This window comes from Antechinus flavipes, chromosome 3 (genome assembly GCF_016432865.1).
Source record: "Antechinus flavipes isolate AdamAnt ecotype Samford, QLD, Australia chromosome 3, AdamAnt_v2, whole genome shotgun sequence".
NCBI lineage: Eukaryota > Metazoa > Chordata > Mammalia > Dasyuromorphia > Dasyuridae > Antechinus > Antechinus flavipes.
In genome coordinates, this window is record NC_067400.1 from 200274969 (window position 1) to 200296152 (window position 21184).

At 33.0% G+C, this 21184-nt stretch overlaps 1 protein-coding gene across 6 annotated transcripts in view; it reads right to left on the reverse strand.

Moving 5' to 3' along the window:
- Positions 1-21184, reverse strand: part of CDKL5 (cyclin dependent kinase like 5) — a 278542-nt gene that overhangs the window by 105131 nt on the left and 152227 nt on the right. For all 6 annotated transcript variants that reach the window (XM_051984416.1, XM_051984417.1, XM_051984414.1 and 3 more), the window contains one exon: positions 4411-4456. In XM_051984416.1, coding sequence (XP_051840376.1) covers positions 4411-4456 — 46 coding nt within the window. The remainder of the gene's footprint in view (positions 1-4410; positions 4457-21184) is intronic.

The following is a 21184-nucleotide window of genomic DNA, read 5'->3' on the forward strand; positions in this document are numbered from 1 at the left end:
ATCACCTTCTGGTAGGAGATAGCATGATATATCTTCAATCCATTGATTTTGTAATTTATGATTCTATTCATCAGGGTTTTAAAAGTCTTCCAAAGTTGTTTTTCTCTTAATTATGTTGACAAGTAAACTGTTCTCCCAGTTCTGCTGATTTCTCTCTGAATCAGATCATAAGAGCCTTTCCAGTTTCCTCAAAAAATTTAGTTTTATCATTTCTTATTATACAATAATATTCCAATACATTAATACATTACAAATTTGTTTAGCCACTCCCCACGAGGAAGCTGTGTCTTTAATTTCCAATTTGGGGCTACACAAAAACAATTCCTATAAATATATTTGTAAGATAGAGAGCCTTCTCTTTAATTTCTTTGGGATATGGATCTAGTGATGGTATAGCTGGGTTTTGGATCTTTCTTAAAAGAATACTGCTTTTTACAAAGTCTAGACCAATTGTAATCCACAGTTCCACAATGCACTAGAATATCTGTTTTTTTAAATAATCCTCCTATATTTATGATTTTTCTCTTTTATCATCTTTACCCATGCAATCGTGTGTAAAGTGGAACTCAGATTTGTTTTAATTTTCATTTCTCTAATTATTAATACTTTGGAGTATTAATTATTACCAATGGGTAATGGTAATGAAAGTTTGGATTCATTCTCAGAAAAACTGCCTATTCATGTTTTAACTAATGCCTGGAACATATGGTAGGCACTTAAAAATATTAAATGATTAATTAACTTATCTAGTTGGGAATGGCTCTTAATCTTGTAGATTTTATTCAATTATTTAGATATCTTGGATTTGAGACTTTTATCAGAGAAACTGATTCCCTACCCCCAAGTTTCTGTTTCACATCTAATTTTAATGCCATAAGTTTCATTAGGAAAAAAAAAAAAGCTACCAATTTTATATAACTGTGAGAAATAGTGAAAAGTTAAGATTTCCACTGAATTTTGCAAACTTCAAGGTAATGTAAGATAATAAGCATCACTGACCAATGGATTTTCAAAATGAGGTTAAATTTCCCCAGAAGAAGTAAATTTTAATTTCTTAGTAATCTTGAACAAATAAAGGAATTGGAGAACTAGGAAGGCACAAGTAACTCAGCCAATCAGAAACAGACTTAGGTTTTTGAGAAAACCACAAACTAAGATAATAGCTCATGGAACTCAAAATGACCTGACTCAACCAAAGCACTAACTTGTTTAATAGGCTAACTGCATATTAAATAACACACCCAGTGGAGGAGTTTTTTTTGGGTTTGTTTGTTTTTTTGCCATTTTTGAACATGGGATGTATGATAATGGAGGGGGGACATTATATAGATAGATAGATAGATATAGATATATATAGATGGTATATCAGAAAGACTGCAGTCCAGAACTGAACAGACAACTCTGTTCTCTGAAGGGAAGGGATTGCCCCAGCTAAAAGTCTAGCTTCTGTGTTCAGTGCTCCTTCATTCCGAAGAGGAGCAGAATCTGCTTCTGGCTAGAAATATTAATATGGTTCCTTAAGATTTTTCTTTAACGAATTTTCCCTGGTATCTGAATTTTAGTGTCAAGTGTGTTTCTAATAATAACCAAAATTATTCATTTTATTTTCTGTGATCCCTTTAGTCATGAATTTTCCCCAAAAATCCAAAAAAGTATATTCTTCCTTGATTTTCTGATTTTACATCTAAATCATGTATATATGTGAACTTTATGTTGGCATACAATATGAGATGTTAGCATCTAACAAATTTTTTGTAGTTTTCCTACTAGTTTTTGTCCAAGTGTCAGTTGTTACCCTAAGAAGTATAGTCTTTATATTTTATACAAACACCAAGTTTGTTAACTCGCTTTTGTATATTGTATAATTTTTTTCACTGACTGACCTCTGTTTTAATCATTTTTACTTTGTTGTATAGTTTGAGCTTGGATATCAAAAGATTCTTGTTGCTGTTTTCTTTTTTCCTTTTTTTCTTGAGATTTTTGATCAAATTTATCCTAGAGATGCATGTTATTTTTTCTGGCTCTATAAAATAATCTTCTGGTACCCTGGTAATTATCAATGTCATTTTTATTATATTATTGTATAAAATTATATTAATTGTATATTTATTTCATCAATGACCTAGTAATATTTTCTAGTTATTTAGATGTCTTTATTTTTACAAAAAAAAAAAGCTTCATAGTTGTACTTATACAGTTCTTGGTTCTATCTTAGTATAAACATTCTCAAATAATTTACACTTTCTAATAGTTACTTTAAATAGAATTTCTTTCTTCATATTTTAATATTCATATTTCAGGTTTTCTGAGAGATATAAAGGAATACTAATGACATGTGAACATATTTTATATCTTGCAAGTTTGAAGATTTGTTTCAATTAATGCTAAGATTTTCAATGTAAGTCATATAATTTGAAAATAGCAATAATTTGTTTTCTCTTTCCTATTTTTATTCTCAATTTCTCTTTCTTTCACTCCTATAGCTAGTATTTCTAGGACTTTGATAATTAGTGATGATGATAATGATCATCTTTGCTTTACCCTCAATTTACTGAAAAAATTTTAATTTTTTTCCATTACATATAACATATGTTCCTAACTTATTTAAATATTATTTACTATCTTAAGGAAAGGTCCATTTATTCCTATGCCTTCTAGTGTTTTTGTTTTGGTTTATTTGTTTTTTTTTTTTCTTAACATAGATAAGATATTGGATTTTGCTAAAATTCTTTTCAGCATTTATTGCTATAACATGCTTTATTATGTTATTAACATGATTTATTATAGTGATGTTGAATCAATTATGAATTCCTGTTATAAATCTAATCTGGTCACAGTATAGAATTTTCCTAATTTTTGTTGTCAATCTGTCAACATTTTATTTGAAATTTAAAATTGAAACTTTATTTGAAATTTACTTCAAGGTCCATTAGGAATATTAATCTAGAATTTTCTTAGACTACTTTCTTTCCTTCTGGTTTAAATACCATGATCACATTCATATCAGAGGAAGACAATATAAAAATACCTTCTTTTCCTGTTATTGCAAATAGTCCATATAACATCAGATTTAATTTTGTTGTATTGATGGAATTTACTTGTAAATCCATCTGATATTCAAGGATTTTTCTGGCTTTGGCAGTTCATCTATGGTTTATTCAGTTTCTTTTTTTGATACAGAATTATTTAAATACATTATAACTTTGCTAATTAGTTATTTTAGATTTTTAAGTATTCATCTATTTCTCTGAAATTATTAAATTTGTTACCATGTAACTGAACAAAATGGCCTCTAATAATGTATTTTATCTCTTCTTCAATTGTCATCAATTCTCCTTTACTTGAAGCTATTTTCAGAATATCATGAAAGCAATTATTTTGGCCTTTCTTCGGCTGCCCATGTAATCATTGGTATAGCTGTTTAGGCGTCCTATTGTAATTCATTCACTTCATATATTAGACTTGCTAGAGTAGGAAAACAAAGAATTTCATTTTGTCTAGAACCTTTATATTGTTGGATTCTATTGAATCATTTAATGTTAATTTGGTTTAAGATTAGTCTAATAAAATTGCCACTCGTCTTAATTTATTGACAAGACTTAGATAGTGTTCAATAAATAAATGCATGTTGATGATGAATTGCTATTTTATAGATCTCCTGTTGATTATCTTAAAATGGTTTTCTTGGAACATAGGCCATCTATCAAACTCCAAAAATCATGCTTTTCTAATCAGCCCTTTTGCTTCATTGTCAACTAATGCATTGACCTTCAATTGTGGCATTCAAGTGAGCTATTTTTCTTTATCACACTCTTGGTCAACATAGGTTAGTTTTAATACTTCCTTTGAATCATTCTGCAATATTTCAATAGAATATCTTAAGAACAAAAACTATATATATAACAAAGTTTCTAAGTATACTACTTATTCCTTGAAAAGTCTGTTTGTTCCCAAAGAACTTTAAATTATGAGTTGGAGATAACTTTATATGAAACACCATGATTACCCTAAATTTTTAATTTTGTCTATGAAGCAGAATTCACAATAAGTGATACCAAAACAAAATTATTTATGAAAGTATAGAAATATCTATTTCAAACTATACAAGTTGTTCATACAATTAATGTAGGGTCAAGTTAGAGATAGTTCTTTCTACTTATATTTTATAAAACATTTTCCTGATAACATCTTCAACTAAAAATGAATTTTCTATCAATTGATGATGGTAACTTTCAATTATTCACATAAAAAAGGACCTAATATTTCAAATCAAAGGATGCTTATAAAAGGCCTATTATTTGATTTTTTGCTATTATTTTAAAATCTCAGCTGGTCATAAGGTTTTTGTTTGATAAGGTACATCTTTTCTATATATAGCATATAAAAATTTTAATGTAAAGAAAAACATACCTTCACTGTCCTTGAATTTCTTGATTGCCACAATTTCATGTGTTTCCTAAAAAAGAAGAGTCAAAAAAAAAAAAAAAAAAAAAAGAAAGTCATTTTCTAAGTGCAAACTTCAATACAAAACATTTTTCAAATCCTAACATGGATGTGTTAGAAAGATATTTGCAGAACACAAGGACAAGTATACCCTCACCTTGTCTTCCACAAAATTATTCTGACCAACTATTCTCCCCATTTCAATGTGGACAAAAGTATAAATAATTTTAGACTATTAAAAAGTGGCAGAGTGAAGGTGAATTTAAGCCTTCATTTGTACTGGCAATCTTAAGAAAAGTAATCAAGAGAAACTGTTTAAGAGAGTTGTTAACTATGGACATGGTAGGTTCTAAAAAAACTGCTTCATGCTAGTGACAAGAGTGACTCTACACACAAAAAAAGAATTTTCTTCTATCTAAATGTCTTTTTTCTACTCTGGCTCACTAGTCAATTATCTTTTATTGTTATTAAACAACCACAGAGGTTTATTTTAATAAACAATGTACTACTCTTTAAGTGCCTCTTCCACCAACCTCTTCCTAAAGGAAATAAAGAAACACTATTTTTATCAGAGTATAGAAATTCTATTATTCTTTTTTAGGGGATGGAGGAAAGAAAAGAGTAGCTCAAGAGTTGGTGACTAGGAATCACTGAACTAAATGAAGTCTTACTTTTAATTCCCAATTCTAAATTGAAGGTAAATCCATTTGACAAAACAATGAATAAACACACAGGAAAACTGATGCCTTGTCTAATCTAAGGGCAAGCATACATTTTAAATATTTTTATCATCAATCAATAAGTATCTTTAAATGCCTAAAATAACCCTGTCTTCAAAGAGCTTACTATCTCTCAAGATGAAAAATACATGTGTATATATGTACATATAAAATAAATGCAAAGCAGAAACAAAGTAATGGAAGACAAGGTACTAGCATGTAGGGCTCAAGAAACAGAAGGAAATCATTTGAGCCCAGCTTTGAAGGAAAACATGCCTTCCAAGCATGGCGGAAACATGCAAACTAGAAGGATAATGGTGTAATAAAAGTAACAGACATTAGCAGAAGAAAAGGGATAGACAATTATGAAAAAGGAAGAATTTGTTTCAGTAAGACAGTAGGTTAGTCAGTAAGCATTTATTAAGTATTTACATATATCCCTGGCACTATCATTGCAGGGGATATTAAAAAAAAAAAAATTAGTCCAAAGACAGTCCTTGCCCTGACATAACTCACAATTTATTGAGGAAGACAATAAACAAATATGTACAAATAAGATATTTTTAAAAAATAATTAATAGAGGGAAGATCCTAGAATTATGAAGAGTTGGGAAAAAGCTTCTTATAGAAGATAGTGATTTGAAAGCAGTCACGGAAGCCAACAGAGTAAAATAAGGAGAAAGAACATTCCAGGTACAAGGGACAGAGATCTAAAATGCAATATTCCTGGAATGGCAAGAAGACTAATATCACTGGATCAAGGAGTTATGTTGCAAGAAATTAAGATGTAAGACTGGAAAGGTACTAAAAGGTTAAGTTGTAAAGGGCTTTGGGGGTCAAACAGAGAATTTTGTATTTGATTCTAAAGATGAAAGAGCCACTGGAGTTTATTGAGCATGGTGGTGAAACAATCAAACTTTGACAATGGAATGGAAAATGGACTGGAGAAGAAAGGAATTTAATGGCAGGCACAAAAGCAGGCTATTGCAAAAGTCCAGGGCCTGCATCACGGTGCTGGCTGTATCAAAAGAGGAAAAAGAATCTTCACAAAGGTGAAATTTTGATAGGTGCTGACAACAGACTGGATATGGAGAATTGAAAGAAAGTGAGTTAGGACAGGTTGCAAACTTGGGAAAAAATACTGGCACTCTCAAAAGTAACAGAGAAGTTAGGAATTGGGTAGGATTAGAAGGAAAAGATAATGAGTTCAGTTTTGGATATGTTAAATTTAGTATGTCTAATGAACATTGTGAAATATCTGAAAGGCAAGGGAATATGCAAAATTGGAGGTGAGGTGAGAGCAAAATACATGGGTTTGAGAATCATTATAACAAATTTAAATCCATGAGAACTGAGGAGATCATTAAGTGAAGTGTTGTAGTAGGAAGTAAATAACTACCCCTCAATTGAACACGTTTTTAAAAATCACTAAATAAATTATATTACACAATAATAAATGAATTATTAGGCCAATGAATTAATAATTTAAAACATTCCCTCTATTACACTTTTAAAGTGGTAGGGGTGGAGCAGCTAGGTGGCGAAGTAGATAGAGCACCAGACCTGAAGTGAGAAGGACCTGAGTTCAAATCTGATTTCAGACACTTAACACTTCTTAGCTGTGTGAACCTAGGCAAGTCACTTAACCCCAATTACCTTAGCTCCTCCCTCTTCCCCCCAAAAAAAGTGGTAGGGGTAGGAAGGAAGCAAAGAAAAAGATTCCTGACAAATATCTCTTGAATGTCTGAAGTCTAGAGTGCTTGTGTCAGTCTTGCCATTGATTCTAACTCTGAGAAAAGAAAAGTGTGTGCTATAGAATGCTTAAATTTCTATCTTTAAAACAGGGTATTACTACCTCTTCTTGGCAAGTTCATAGTACTGCATGTGAGAGAAAGAGTCTCCATGAAAATGCTATAAAGAACAAGGGGGCTGTATACTTAGTTTGTTTTAAGTGGCGTGTAAGGGAAGAGAGAAGGAAAAAAACTTTGGAGAAATCTAAAATTATCTAAGGGCAAACTATCTTAATGGTGGAAATCCTTGCTTTCAAATGCAACTGTAACTTATAATAGTTAAATCATGCTTTCTAAAATAGAATCTTTACTCAAATCAAGAAGCAGCCATTCAAACCAAAATTCTTTTTTTTTAATCACCTCCCAATGTGTAAAATTATGAATCGGCAATACCACAAAAATAATCTGATTTTCACTAATCCTCCATGGCACTCAAAAATACCCTAAAAAGGAATTATATGCCAGATATAGTACAACCACAGTTCAATCCACAGATTGGAGAGTTGAAAGAAAGTGAGTTAGGGCAGGTTGCAAACTTGGGGAAAAATACTGGCACTACAAATCCATACCAGAGACCACAAACCTTGAAAGCATTTCCTCAATACTCTCTCCCACCAGCCTCCTACTTTGAAAAGAGGGATGCATAAATTAATCTGTAAGAATATACCTGGGACACATGGGATTTCTTGATGCTGCAGAACCTCACTTCTCTACACCCCCACTAGTAACAAGGGGCAAGGGGCACATTGATTCTTTGTGGGGCAATATATGCTACCTCCCTCTTTATAGATCAGTCGAGTCTTAAAGACTCCAAAGTTACAAATTCCATCCAGAATACCATACCCCAACCTTGTACAAAGTGGCAGACAGCAATTCAGTCAGAAAAGGAAAGTAGTAACACTACAGGAAGAAGTAGAAAAGGATTCAGCATATATATCTGCACTGAGACTAAAGGAAAAGAAACTGAAACCCAGACAGGATAGGCCTGTCCCCCAAGTGGCTATGAGGCTAAGAACCTAAATTCTCCAAGGGGGAAAGAGGTTGAGGCGGTTTGTAGTTCCATTCCACAGGCATACACATCAGCAGATGGAAAGGTATCAAAGTGAAGAACAGAGGAACAAAAGAGAGAAAAGTTAATTCGTGAAAGATTTCATGAAAACAATAAAGCAGAAGCAGATAAATCAAAAGTATATTCTAAAACCATAAAAAATGAAAATTAATGAATCCTCAAAGAGATTACAAAGTCCTCTGTAAATAGCCAAAGAAAAATGACCCAATGCCTGATGAAATGAAATATCCTGTGGAACTCTTAGATTGTGCATGACAAGAAAAAATCCTAGAATTAATAAAAAGACAAAGAATCCATAGATGCCAAAAGACTTTCAAATATAAAGGGAAGGAAATTATAGTAAGACAAGATTTTATCTGTACTCACCAAAAATTGCACAAGGGAATGGAAATAAATGTTCCACAAGTCAAAGGAGCTCAAGTGTCAATGAAAATTGACTATCTGAAAACCTAAGTCAAAGCAATGAAAAAAGACTGAACAAAAAAGAGGGACTTGAAGGGGGAAAAAAGACAAACAGAATATGTGACTTGTGAACACCACAAACTTGAGAGATAAATCTGTCGATAAAAGTATCTAGGAAAGACTAAGAAATTAAACATTTAAAGGCTTTGTTTAAAAAAAGAAAGAAAAAGGTTTTTTTAAAAGAGAGATCATCAATAGATTTTTTTTTTTAACTACAAAGGATTTAAATATACAACGGGGTGTTTTTGTTTTCTTTAAATAGGAGAAGTTAAGATGGAAGTAAAACAGAAGCATTGTGGACTAAACCCCACAATTCTTTCTTCTGTTTTGAGAGACAAAATTAAAGGGTAACAAAGTATACAAATAAATGGGAACTGGAGAGCTATAAGTGAATGGCAAAAAGATCATTACTCCTTATTTTTAATTCCTCATATTTTTAATAAATGTTTTTATATTCTCTAATGAATAGCTAAGATATGTAGGAAATATAAATATAAATTATCAGAATTCATTCCTCAATAGATTAGTGGCCAAAGGATATGAAGAAATACTTCTTAAAAGAACTGCAAACTTGAGGCAGGGCCAAGATGGGAGTAAAGGCAGGTACTCATTTAATCTCTCCCCCAAACTGCTCTAAATTCCTTTAAATAATGACTCAACAAATTTCAGAATATCAGAACATCCAAAAAGAGGAGTAAAACATTTTCCAGCGAAAGGCAACTTAGAAAGACAGCAGAAAAGGTCTATGGCAACAGTGTAAGGAGTCCACTGTGCAGTGCTGATACAACCCATGCCCAGCATCAGCAAAGCGGAACCTCTGAATCAGCTGATGGCTTTTGAATCTCTTACCCCAAAGACACTAAAGAAGACTTGGAGGATCAGCAGGAGAACTCTGTGGCAATAGGATGGGAGTTCGGTACACATGTCCAACCCAGGTGATGCCAATTGCAGCTCTGATCTTACAGTTACAATGGGGCAGGGACACTCCTAACAATTCCGGCAGAAAAGAGTGCTTATGGTTAGGTCCTTAGAAAGATCTCTGACAACAGCTATTAAACCTTGGGATGGAGCACCCTCCACCCTGGAAACTGAGCTCTACTTTAACAAAGTTAAAAGTCTAGGAAAAAGAGCAAAGAGAAAAATTTTTGACCAAAGAAAGTTACTGTGGTGTTTAAAAAAAAAAAAAAAGGAAGATGAGAGTGGTGCAAAAGGAAATACAAAAGCTAATGAGAAGAATGCTTTAAAAAGCAAAATTGGCTAGTTGGGAAAGAAAGTATGAAACTCGACTGAGGAAAATAATTCCTTAAAAATTAGAACTGGGCAAATGGAATGACTTCATGAGAAATCAAAACACAATAAAACAAAACAAAAAATAGAAAAAATTATGAAATTATTGGTCTACCTGAAAGCCAGGATCAAAAAAAAAAAAAAAAAAAAAAAAAAGGGCCCCTAGAAATCATCTTTTTCAAGAAACTATTAAGGAAAATTATCCTGATATTCTAGAACCAGAGAGTAAAATGGCAATTGAAAGAATCTACCAATCATTTCCTGATGATCATTCCAAATGAAAAGTCCCAGGAATATCATAGCCAAATTCTGGAACTCCCAAATCAAGGAGAAAATATTGCAAGCATCCAGAAAGAAACAATTCAAAAAGTAGAGCCACAGTCAGGATAACACAAGATTCATTCTGTGTTAAGGGATTGGCGTGCTTGGAACAGGATATTCCAGAGAGGAATGGAGGAAGTATAATAACCACGAATCACCTATTCAGCAAAACTGAGTATAATCCTAAGGTGGATAGTCAACGAAATAGAGAATTTTCAAGCTTTTATGATGAAAAGACTAGAGATGAACAGAAAATTTGATTTTCAAATACAGGATTTAGGAGAAACATAAGGAGGTAATCAAGAAAGTGATATCATAAAGATCTTAATAAAGTTTATGTGTTTATATTCCTATATAGGAAGATGATACTGGTACCTCAGTAGAACTTTCCCATTATTATGGCACACAGAGAGGGCATAGGTGTGAGTTGATTATGAAGGGATAATATCTTTAAAAAATGATGAAATTAAGGGGTGAGAGAACAACGTAGTGGGAGAAAGGGAAAGGGAGAAGTGAAATGCTATAAATTATTAGCCATTAATAAGAGGCAAGAAAAAGCTTTTACAATTGTGGGGAAAAGAAGAAGGTGAGTAAGTGAGCTTACTCTAATTAGAACTGGCTCAAAGAGGAAATAATATATACTCTCAATATGGGTACAAAAATCTATGTTATTCAGGAAAATAGGAGGAGAATCTGTTATGAGAAGGGGGAAGGGTGATAAAAGAGAGGGGATATTGAAGAAAGGAATGATGAGTAGCAAACTACTTTTGAGAAAGACAGGGTAAGAGGAGAGAGAGAGCAGAATAAATGGAGGGAAAGACAGGTAACAATAGTAATTGTAAAAAGAATTCTGAAGAAAGTTTCTCTAAAGCTTTATTTCTCAAACATAGAGGGAACTAAGTCAAATTTATTTTTAAAAAAATAAGAGTCCTGTCCCAATTGATAAATGATCAAAAGATATCATCTATGCCCAAAGGGCTATAAATTCATGCATATCCTCTTACTTAATAATTTATGCCACTACTAGGCATAAATACCAAAAGAGATTTTTTGAAAAAAGAGGAAAAGGATCTATACATATAAAAATATTTGTAGCAGCTCTCTTCTTAGGGTTAAAAAAAAAAAGGAAATTGAAGGGATGCCCATTAATTGGGGAATGGATGAATAGATTGTGCTATGTGATTATCACGGATTATTATTGTTGTGTGGGAAATGATGAAAAAGATGCTCTCAGAAAAAAAAAAAAAAAAAACCTAGAAAATCCTCTATGAACTCAATCGAAATGAAATGTATGGTATACGGTAAACAATGTCCTGGGATGACCATTTGTAAATGACTTTGTTATTTTCAGCAGTACAATGCCATGACTACTCTGAAGGACTGGTGGATGAAAAATCTTATCCATACCTAGAGAACTGTGTCTGAATACAGATTGGAGCATTCTTTTCTCTCTCGCTCACTTTATTTTTCTTGAGGGTTTTTAAAATTAGGGTAGGAGAACAGTGTTAGGGTTTTTTTTTTTTTTTTTTTAACAACATGACATTTATAGAAATGTTTTATATAATGGCTTCTTAATAGGAATTGGCAGTGAGGATAAGAGAGAGAATCTGAAACTCAAATTTTAAAAACAAATGTAAAAATTATTTTAAATGTAACCAAGGGAAAATATTAATTTTTTTAATTACAAACTTCATAGCCATAAGAAAGAATAATCCAAATCATTAATAAGACAAGTGCAAATCAAAACTACTTAGAGGTTTTACTTCACAATTGACAACATGGCAAAGATTCCATAAAATGGGAATAGTCAAGGCTGAACACCAGTACATTACTGATAGAGTTGTGAACTAGTGCTGAAATGCATTTTGGAATTATCAAGAATGTGATTCAAGTGCCCAAATTTCAAGAGAAACTATCAATATGGTCACTTGAAGGTATGTGAAAACTCAGAAACAAGAAAAATTTATATAAAGTGATTCAAAATGAAGAAAGCAAAACCAGCAAAATAATATAATAATGACAGTAATGTAAATGGAAACAATAACAAAACACAATTGAAACAATATTATTAAATTATAATGAACAAGATTGGCTCCAAGAAGATACATGACTGGAGAACACTGTAATAATGGTAGATTTTTTTCATACAAGTTATTTTCACTGAACTTCCTTTGACTTTTAAAAATTCTTAATTACAAGGGAAGGCTCTCTGGAAAAGATCAAGAAAGGGATTAAGTGAAAAATGTAGGTGATATAAAAGCTGAAATTTTTTTAGAAAGATATCTTCTTTGCTTTAATGTCTCTACCCTTTCTGAATCTGCCATCATCTGGTACTTCTCCTCAATATTTATCATGCATTTATTTTGAAGACACTTAATTTTGACCATCTCCTTTATGAACTATAAACTCCTTGAAAACAGGAGCTGTTCCATTCTTGTCTTTACATATCTAGAGCCTGGCCAAGTACCTGGTACAGAATGACATTTAAGATGTTGGCTGAATAACTGAATAACTATTTCTTCAAGCTGGCATGCTAAGTTTGGTACCACATTTTTAAAACTAAAAATAATTCCATGTGGTTGTCTGGCATCACTTAAATATATATATATATATATATATATATATATATATATATATATATATATATATATATATATATATATATATATATGTATGTGTGTGTGTGTGTATATATGACAGCATTTTCCAAAGCTGATGGTATAAAAGAGAAAGTTAAGCAACTAGGACTAAATAAAAATGTTATGTTATCACATCAGCACTAGAAAGGACCCTCAAAAGCTTTCTAATCCAGTGCATTCAACTTGCAGAAGAAAAGAATGAAGAATAAAAATGTTACATGACTTGTAAAAATTCAGATAGCAAATGAATCTCATGGAGGGACCAGAAATCTCTCCAGCATTCCATGGCCAGGACAACTCTGACTGCATCAAACTTTTCTCTGCTCTACTAATATTCTCTCAGCATTTTCCAATATTGTCTGTCACTTAACCACCCACATTTGTGGGCAAAGCCCTAATTTCAACCAATTCAATTGCTACTTGTTATATCTGTGTACTCAGGCATCATTAAACATAAAATTTGAAGGATGACAACTGGACTTAAATTATTACAGATATAATACATAAATTAAACATTGGAGCTCTCTATTCTGAAGCAGAGAGTATATTTCCTCCTTATAGAAGAACCTTCCCCAAAAGAAAGGAATAGTGCAACATCAAATAGAACTTTTAAAAAGCTTTAAAACTGGTAAAAGACTGTGCCTTTATCATCTCATTTGAACTTCACAACATTGTAAAGTAAGTACAATCAGCATTCTCTCCATTTTACACACAATGAAACCAAAACTCAGAAAGATTCACTGACTATTCCATAGTTGCACAGCACTCAATTATTGGTAATGAATTTTAAACCCAGGTCTTTCTTCCTGCAAGTCTTAACACTCTATTTAGTACGCCTTTTACAGTGATAATCTGTTCTACTAATATCATAGGACTGCTTAGGGGGAAAAATTAGATAGTATTAAAGAAATATAAGCTGCTACCATATGAAATAAAATCCTGTATTTCATTTAGCTAAAATTTTTAACAATGTATGAAAAACATTACAGTTAAAAGAATCATAGAATCAAATCTGGAAAGGACCTTGAAGATCAATTAGTCAAAGGCTTTCTCATTTTCTACTGCCGAGGGCCACAGAGCTAGAAAGGGTCTGAGGTAATATGCACAACATTTGATAAGTATGCTAGAGAATTTAAAAAAAAAAAAAATGCTGTCTGAGACTTGTGAATCACAGAAGTGCTAAGATGGGCTTTAAAGAGAGGAATAAGTGAGACAACAACAAAGAAAGGAGGCCATTTCAGGTATATGCAAACTGTACCCGGAAAGCTGGCTAAATAGGAAGTGCAGCATGTGATCAGAATGGGAAAGAGAAAAGTTTGGCTTTAACGAGAATTTAGCATTTGAGGAAAGTGAAACTATGAAATGATGCTGTAAATGCACAAAAGCACCAGATTACAAATCACGAAGACTTTGGCAAAATGAATGAGATGCTTATCTGAAGATAACTTCAGAAAATATTCAACACTTCAATAAATATGATATAACAAACAGAACCTTGGATCCATTAGGTATGTCATCCTGACTTTACTAAATAAAACAACTTTGATTAAGCCTACTTCATAATTTGCTATGAGGATCAAATAATACTGTAATGAAATGGGGGAAAACATTAAATACAATATAAAGTTAACTGGCAAGCAAAGTACATTGCAATGCTTGGCTTCAAGGATCTATCACTTAGCTTTGGAATGATAAAAAATATCAGTACGAATTTAATAAATTCCTACTATAGTATAAGTACTAGGTGCTCCATTAGACAATGGGAATAATACCCCCAAAAAACAAAACCCCAATCACTAACTATTCTAAAGTCATTTGTATTCAGGATATAGGATAAATATAAAGAAAATAAATACAAATAAATACAAGATAGTTGGAACACTACAAATTGTAAAGGATGTGTGAAATAAGTAATCCAGAAAATAAATGCTATAAGTACACCAGAGGAAGAAGAAATAATTTTGCCAGGGTGGCCAAAGATTTCTCAATGTATACAACTGAAAATCTTACGCCTGATAAAACAATCTATTGTTTTTAAATGACTTAAGCTGTTAATCAGCTTATTTTTATCAGCTAAAATTTCCCTTAAGGCTATCTAGTTTTCATTGACCAGTTATCTGCTTTAACACACAACTATATTAAAATAATTTTATGGTTAAGTAAGTCCTTCAATAAAACAGCAACTAGACAATCTAGTCATTTTCTCCATAAACAAGCTGAGATACCATCTAACATAAAGCTCAAATTCAAGAAGTAGGACAGAAAAATGAGTAAATATTTGAAAAAAAGAATTCCATGATAAAGATCAATTATGATGACAGGGACAGTCAAGACACAAACCCAGAAGAAAAGAATTCTCCAAACATCTCCAAATAAAGTTTCCCCATTCCCTTTCAAAAAAAAACAAAGCCTTCCTCTGCCCTTCCCCACAGAGTATATTAAATTCTTGGGAAAAAATGATGGAACAGGTAAGAAATGAATTTTAAAAGTATTTTTACAAACAAAATGAGTGATAGAAGAAACAAACTTGGAAAAGAAATAAGAGCAACAGAAGAAAAAAGTTAGAAAACTAAAAAAGGGGCTAGACATTATACTGAAAGAAATCTTAAATAGCCCACATATAGAAGCAGAGGGCAAAATTGAAATAAGAAAAACCTATTGGTCACTTGCTAAAAGAAATCTTTAAAATGAAAACTTTCAGGAGCATTACAATCAAATTCAGATCTTCTAGGTCAAAAAAAAAAAAAAAACTATTATAATCAGTCAGAAAGGAAGAAAAAATTCAAGTACCAAGGAATCTACAGTTGTGATTTAGCAGCCACCACTAAAAAGGAGCAAAACTTGGAATATGACATTTAAGAAGGCAAAAGATATATAGGCTTACAACCAAGAATAACTTTTTGGCAAAAATGAGCATAATGCCATAGCTTCCCTTTATGGAGGACTCTGAATTTCCAGCCAAATCTTCATTCTCTATCAGCTGTTCTTCTTAGTTTCAATTCCATAAATGTCATGCCTCCTCAAGGATAAGCTCATTACCTCAAGATTTCTTCAGTTTTGTTAATCAATTACTTATTCATTTGTAATCTCACTGGTCTTCAAAAACTACAAACAACAATCTTCTCAGTCCCCTCAGCTGGCTCCTCTCTGATTGGAAGGCTAGAGAGTAGAGGAAAAAAACCTCTCCCAAACATCCCTTTTTAGAAGACTCAGATTTTCCAGATTCCCCACTAGCCCTTTACTGGGTTTTGCTCTTTCTCCCTTTTTAATTTCTTTTCTTATTTTATCTTCAGCAGTTAGGATAATATCTGGCACATAGCAGGCACTTAAAATGTTCAATGACTATTGAGGGGAAAATAGGCCTTTAATGAAATAGACTTCCAAGCATTCCTCTAAGAAAATAAAACCAGAGCTACAAAGAAACTCTGAAGTTTTAATACAATTATCAAGAGAAAAAAAAAAGGCAAACATGAATGATCAATTCTTAGAAGCTAAAGAAGTATAAACCATTTATATCTTAATATGTGGAGTTCATACATCTGTCCCTTCTGAACTATCATCAGGCATCACCAAGGAAGTATAATTAGAGAACCTGATAATAGTTTGATGCTCTTTAAAATGATTAATACAAATTGATATCATATTACTTTCTCAGGAAGTAGGGACAGGTATGAGGAAGGAAAAGAATTTGGAATACATTTTTTTTAATGAATGAATGAACAAATAAATAAATGAATGAATTATTTCTAGAGCTATTGGTCAAGGAGAAAATACTTCAAGGCAGTCAGAAAGAAACAATTCATATATTGTGGAGCCAAAGTCAGGATTACACAAGATTTAGGAGCTTTGACATTAAAGGATTGGAGAATTTAGAATAGGACTTATTAGAGGGCAAATGAGCAAAGATTATAACCAAAAATTCCTACCCTACAAAACTGAATGTAATATGTCAGAGAGACAAAATGAATATTGAATGGAATAGAAGACTTTCAAACATTTTTAATGAAAAGACCAGGAGTGGAGGAGAGGGAAGGTGAAGAGAGGGTGAAAAAGGGGAGGGAGATGAAAAAAGGAAAGAGGGAGAGAAAGGAAAAAAAGGAGAGGGAAGGAGAGGGAAAGAGATAAAGAGAAGGAGGGAGAGAGAAAGAGAGAGCAAAGAAGAGGAGACAAAGACAGAGAGAACTTTTGCTTTCAAACTGGCCACAAAGTAAGAAAGGAAAGTAGTAGCTTAGAATGTTCCCTTCCAGTCTCAAAGTGACCAATATGCTACTGGGAAAGAGCAATGCACAAATACAAGTAGCTTCAGTGCTAATTTGGTGACCTAGCCAAAGCTAAAAGAAAGCTCTGTTGTGAATGGTTATGGTACTGAAAAGAAACTCTGATTGTATAAAATTTAAACCTAAGAACTAACAACTATGAGCCAAAGTAAGCTGGATGTGGTCAAACAGGGTGTCAGTGAACTTAAATGGACAGGAATGGGTAACATTAATTCAGATCATATCCATATCTGCTACTATGGACAAGAATTCCTTAAAAGAAAAGAGTGAGAAAAGCAGTGCTATGGTATAATCTCAAAAATGACGAAATAATATGTTTGAATCCAGGGCAAACCATTCAATATCAGAAAAATACACGTCTATGCTCCAACATTTGGTGCCAAAAAAGTCACAGTTCATCAGTTTTATAAAGACCTATAGCATATTCTAAAAATAACACCCCAAAAAAAGTCACACTCATCACAGAGGACAGGAATGTTAAAATAAGAAATCAAGAAATACTTGGAATAATAGGCAAGTTTCACCCCTGGAGTGAAAATGAAACAAAGCAGAGACTATCAGAGCTTTGTAATGATAATTTGCTGGTCATTCTTCTTCAACAATCCAAAAGGTGACCATACATATGGACATCACCAGATGGCCAAAACTTCGCAAATAAAGGAGGAGAAGCTCTATATGGTCAATTAAAAAACAAAAAAAACCAAAAAATCCTGAAATGAACTGTAGCATTTCTTATTGCAAAATTCAGACAAACTAAAGTGTATAGGTATAACTTAAATAACATTCCTTATGAATTTTAAGAAGTGATGAACAGATTAAAGAGACTAGATATAGTACATAACATGCCACTGAAAAATTATGGACAGAAGTTCACATTATTGTAGAAGAAGTAACAGCAACAATAACAACAACAAACATTCCAAGAAAAAGAACAAAAAAGCAAAATGGCTGTCTGAGACTTTACAAGTAGCTGAGGAAAGAGGGAAAATAAAAGAGAAAAATTATCTGCAAAAAAATTTCCATAAAGGACCAGTTTTAAAAAGGTCAAAAAAAGATAGATTAGGACTAAATGGTAGAGAACTTTAAATGCCAACTCAACACAATGATTGCCTTGTTTAGGTAATGAGAGCCCAGAGAAAGTGAGATAATATAAAGCTAGTTTTAGGAAAATCAATGTGATATCTATAGATATTAGAAATGATGTGGGAAAAACAAGGACCTAGAAATAGAGAAATCTATCAGAAATCTTATAAAATAATTTAGATATAAGGAAACAAAAATCTCAATTAGAGTAAAGAAACAATGACTATTCGATGACAAAATAAGAAGTTAAAAAAAAATCCTACTCTAATTGTCCCTCTTCTGAACAATAAAATATGCCATTAAAATGAACAAATAAATTAAAAAAGGAAAAGGAAAAGAAGGGGAGCAACCAAGAACTTCAAAAGAGAACAGTCTTTTAGCTAAGAAAATAAAAGAGAAAGAAATGAGCAAGTAACAGCAGGGGAAAACTTAATAAGCTGAACAGATACTATTGATTAAAAAAACATGTGATACTGTGGAAGAAGAGTCAAAGGAACTGGGTTCAGGTCTGGTCTTTTCTATTTAATAACTGTAATCTGCATGAATTATTGAAGTTTGGGTCTTGAATTTCTTAATTCTAAAAGGTATAGGGACTGTGAGAGGAAAACAAAGGGAAGAATTAATGATCTCTGATATCCCTCCAAATTCTACTTTATCTTTGACAATGGCTAGACACTGTACTGAACACATCATGTAGGAGATATCTAAAAAGACTACCTACCAAATGAAAAAAACAAAAATGTTTTCCTGAGAAAATGTGTGGCCTTTCTAAGAAAGCTTCCCTGTAACAAATTAAGAGTTTACTTTGTAAAACATAAGTACACAGTACAATTTTTGATAATCAAAGAAGATAAGAAGGAATAATACAGAGCTACAGATTGAAAGAATACATTTATATTGGGATTGACTATCATTACCAGTTGAGTATGAGGTGGCATGAAGTTTTTTCCTATCTGAGGGCACACATAACCTAGGAGAAATGGGGTTTCCCGGGATTTTTCATTATGTTTGTTTGGGGTTTGTTTGGTTTTTTTTTTTTTTTTTTTTTTTTTTTTCCATTCTAGAGTCAGGAACTGAATTCTCTGATCTGGGGTGGGAGTACAAGTTACATAACTTACCTTCATTACCCAATACTGTAGGTCTTTGTGATCAGCATTAGTGCCTTTTGATGTGACAAATACTATGTAGAAATTGAACTACATTTCAAACCAAATGACCCAAGAAATCAAGGTAATCTAAATGCTGGGGAAAATATTTATCCTAACCATATCTTTAAAGGAAATTTCTCTTGATAAAAGCTTTAAAAATAAATTCTCATTGATAATTTACTAAGTAAGTAGTATCAAAGGATATAGATTAAGAAGCACATGATTAGTTGTGATAAAAGTACTAATATTAGGCATAAATGCTTTCCTTCTTCTTTCTATAACACATTACTTTGCAATTTCATTGTGGCATTATAAGACATGGAAAAATAAAAGGTACATTAATATATTTCCCAAGTAAATTGAGGTAGTACAAGCCAATTGGTAGGGTTTCATTTCTGTTTTTACTCCCTAATGGTCATATAAAATTACTTAAAAATAATTAGGAGTGGGGGTGGAGCCAAGATGGTGGAGAAGGCACACATGACTTTCTAAGCTCCTCTCATTCCCCTCATAACCAACTGTTTAATTCAGCCTCAAAAATAGCTCTTCACTGCTTAAATTCATGAAGATTAGAAGCACTACAACTTACCAGCCAAAGTCAATCTGGAAGATCGCCAGGAAAGTTTTGTCCTGAGGTGCCAGGAACAGACTAGCACAGGCAATGAGAGACTAGCGTCCTGAGCAGACCAGGGGTGGGGGTGACCTCTGTGGCTAGAGAAGTGATAGAGACGACTCTGCTATAGGCTAACTGCTCTGCCTTGACTACAAAGCAGTAAACTAGCAGAGAAATTAAACCCTAAAACAGGGGGTCCTCTAAAAAATGTCAGAACTAACAGGATCTGGCTGTAACCACTCAAACCTGAAAGTGACTCAAGCAGACCAGTAACAAAGCCCTGCAGCCACATCCTGCAGTTAGGGCTTTTGCAGGGGCAGTTACTAATCTGCATGGCAGGGGGGCACAGTCTGGACAGCCTCTAATCTGCATAGTGGGGGGCTCCACCTGGGACAATAGAAGTTCCCCAGCAGACTGTGCTTCCTGAGCAGACACTTCTAGTGCCTGCAAATCTACTCACTGCTCAACTGCTAATACCCACAGCCCCAAGGCAGTCTTTGGATTGGGGTAGTGAAACTCCAACTGCTCAGTGTCTAGCGCCAGGGCAGTCATTATATCACACAGCAGGGGTTCTTTGCAGGGCATTTTCCCAGCTTGGCCCTGAAGGCCTGAATTACTCCCAGATGGGGAACTCTTTCCCAGAGAACTCCAGTATCTCAATGCTTTTTGTAGGCGGTTGGCAGGACAGCTACCCTTCCATACACCTTTCACTGCTCTGCAGAGGAAGCTGGTAACCTTCTGGCTCTGAAGGCAGACCGTATAGGTTTTAACAAAATGAGTAAAAAAATCAAAAGAACGATGGATACTTTCTATACAGAAAGAGAACAACTTTTCAACCCTGAAGAGACTAATACCAGACAGTCTCCAGACACTTGTTGGTCCCCAATACAAAAGGTTCTCGTAGAAGACACTATTAAAAACCTTAAAAGAGAACTAGAAGAAAAATGGGGAAAGGAAAGAGAAGCTATGCAGGACAGCAACAACTTCCTAAAATGTGAATTAGGAAAGGTAAAAAAAACTCCCAAGAAGTGCAGGGAAACAGAATTTGTGAATTGGAAAAAGAAAATAACTCACAAAAAAAAAAAAAAAATAGTGAAATCGAAAAAAAATTCCATAGTGCAAAACAACTCAATTGGACATATACAAAAAGAAGTAAAAAAAAAGCTAATGAAGAAAATAACTCACTAAAAATCAGAACAGAACGAAGAGAAATGACTGATTCATGGAGACATCAAGAATCAGTCAAGCAAAACCAAAAAACTGAAAGATTGGAAAAAATGTCAAATATTTACTTGGAAAAACAACAGACCTGGAAAATAGATCTAGGAGAGAT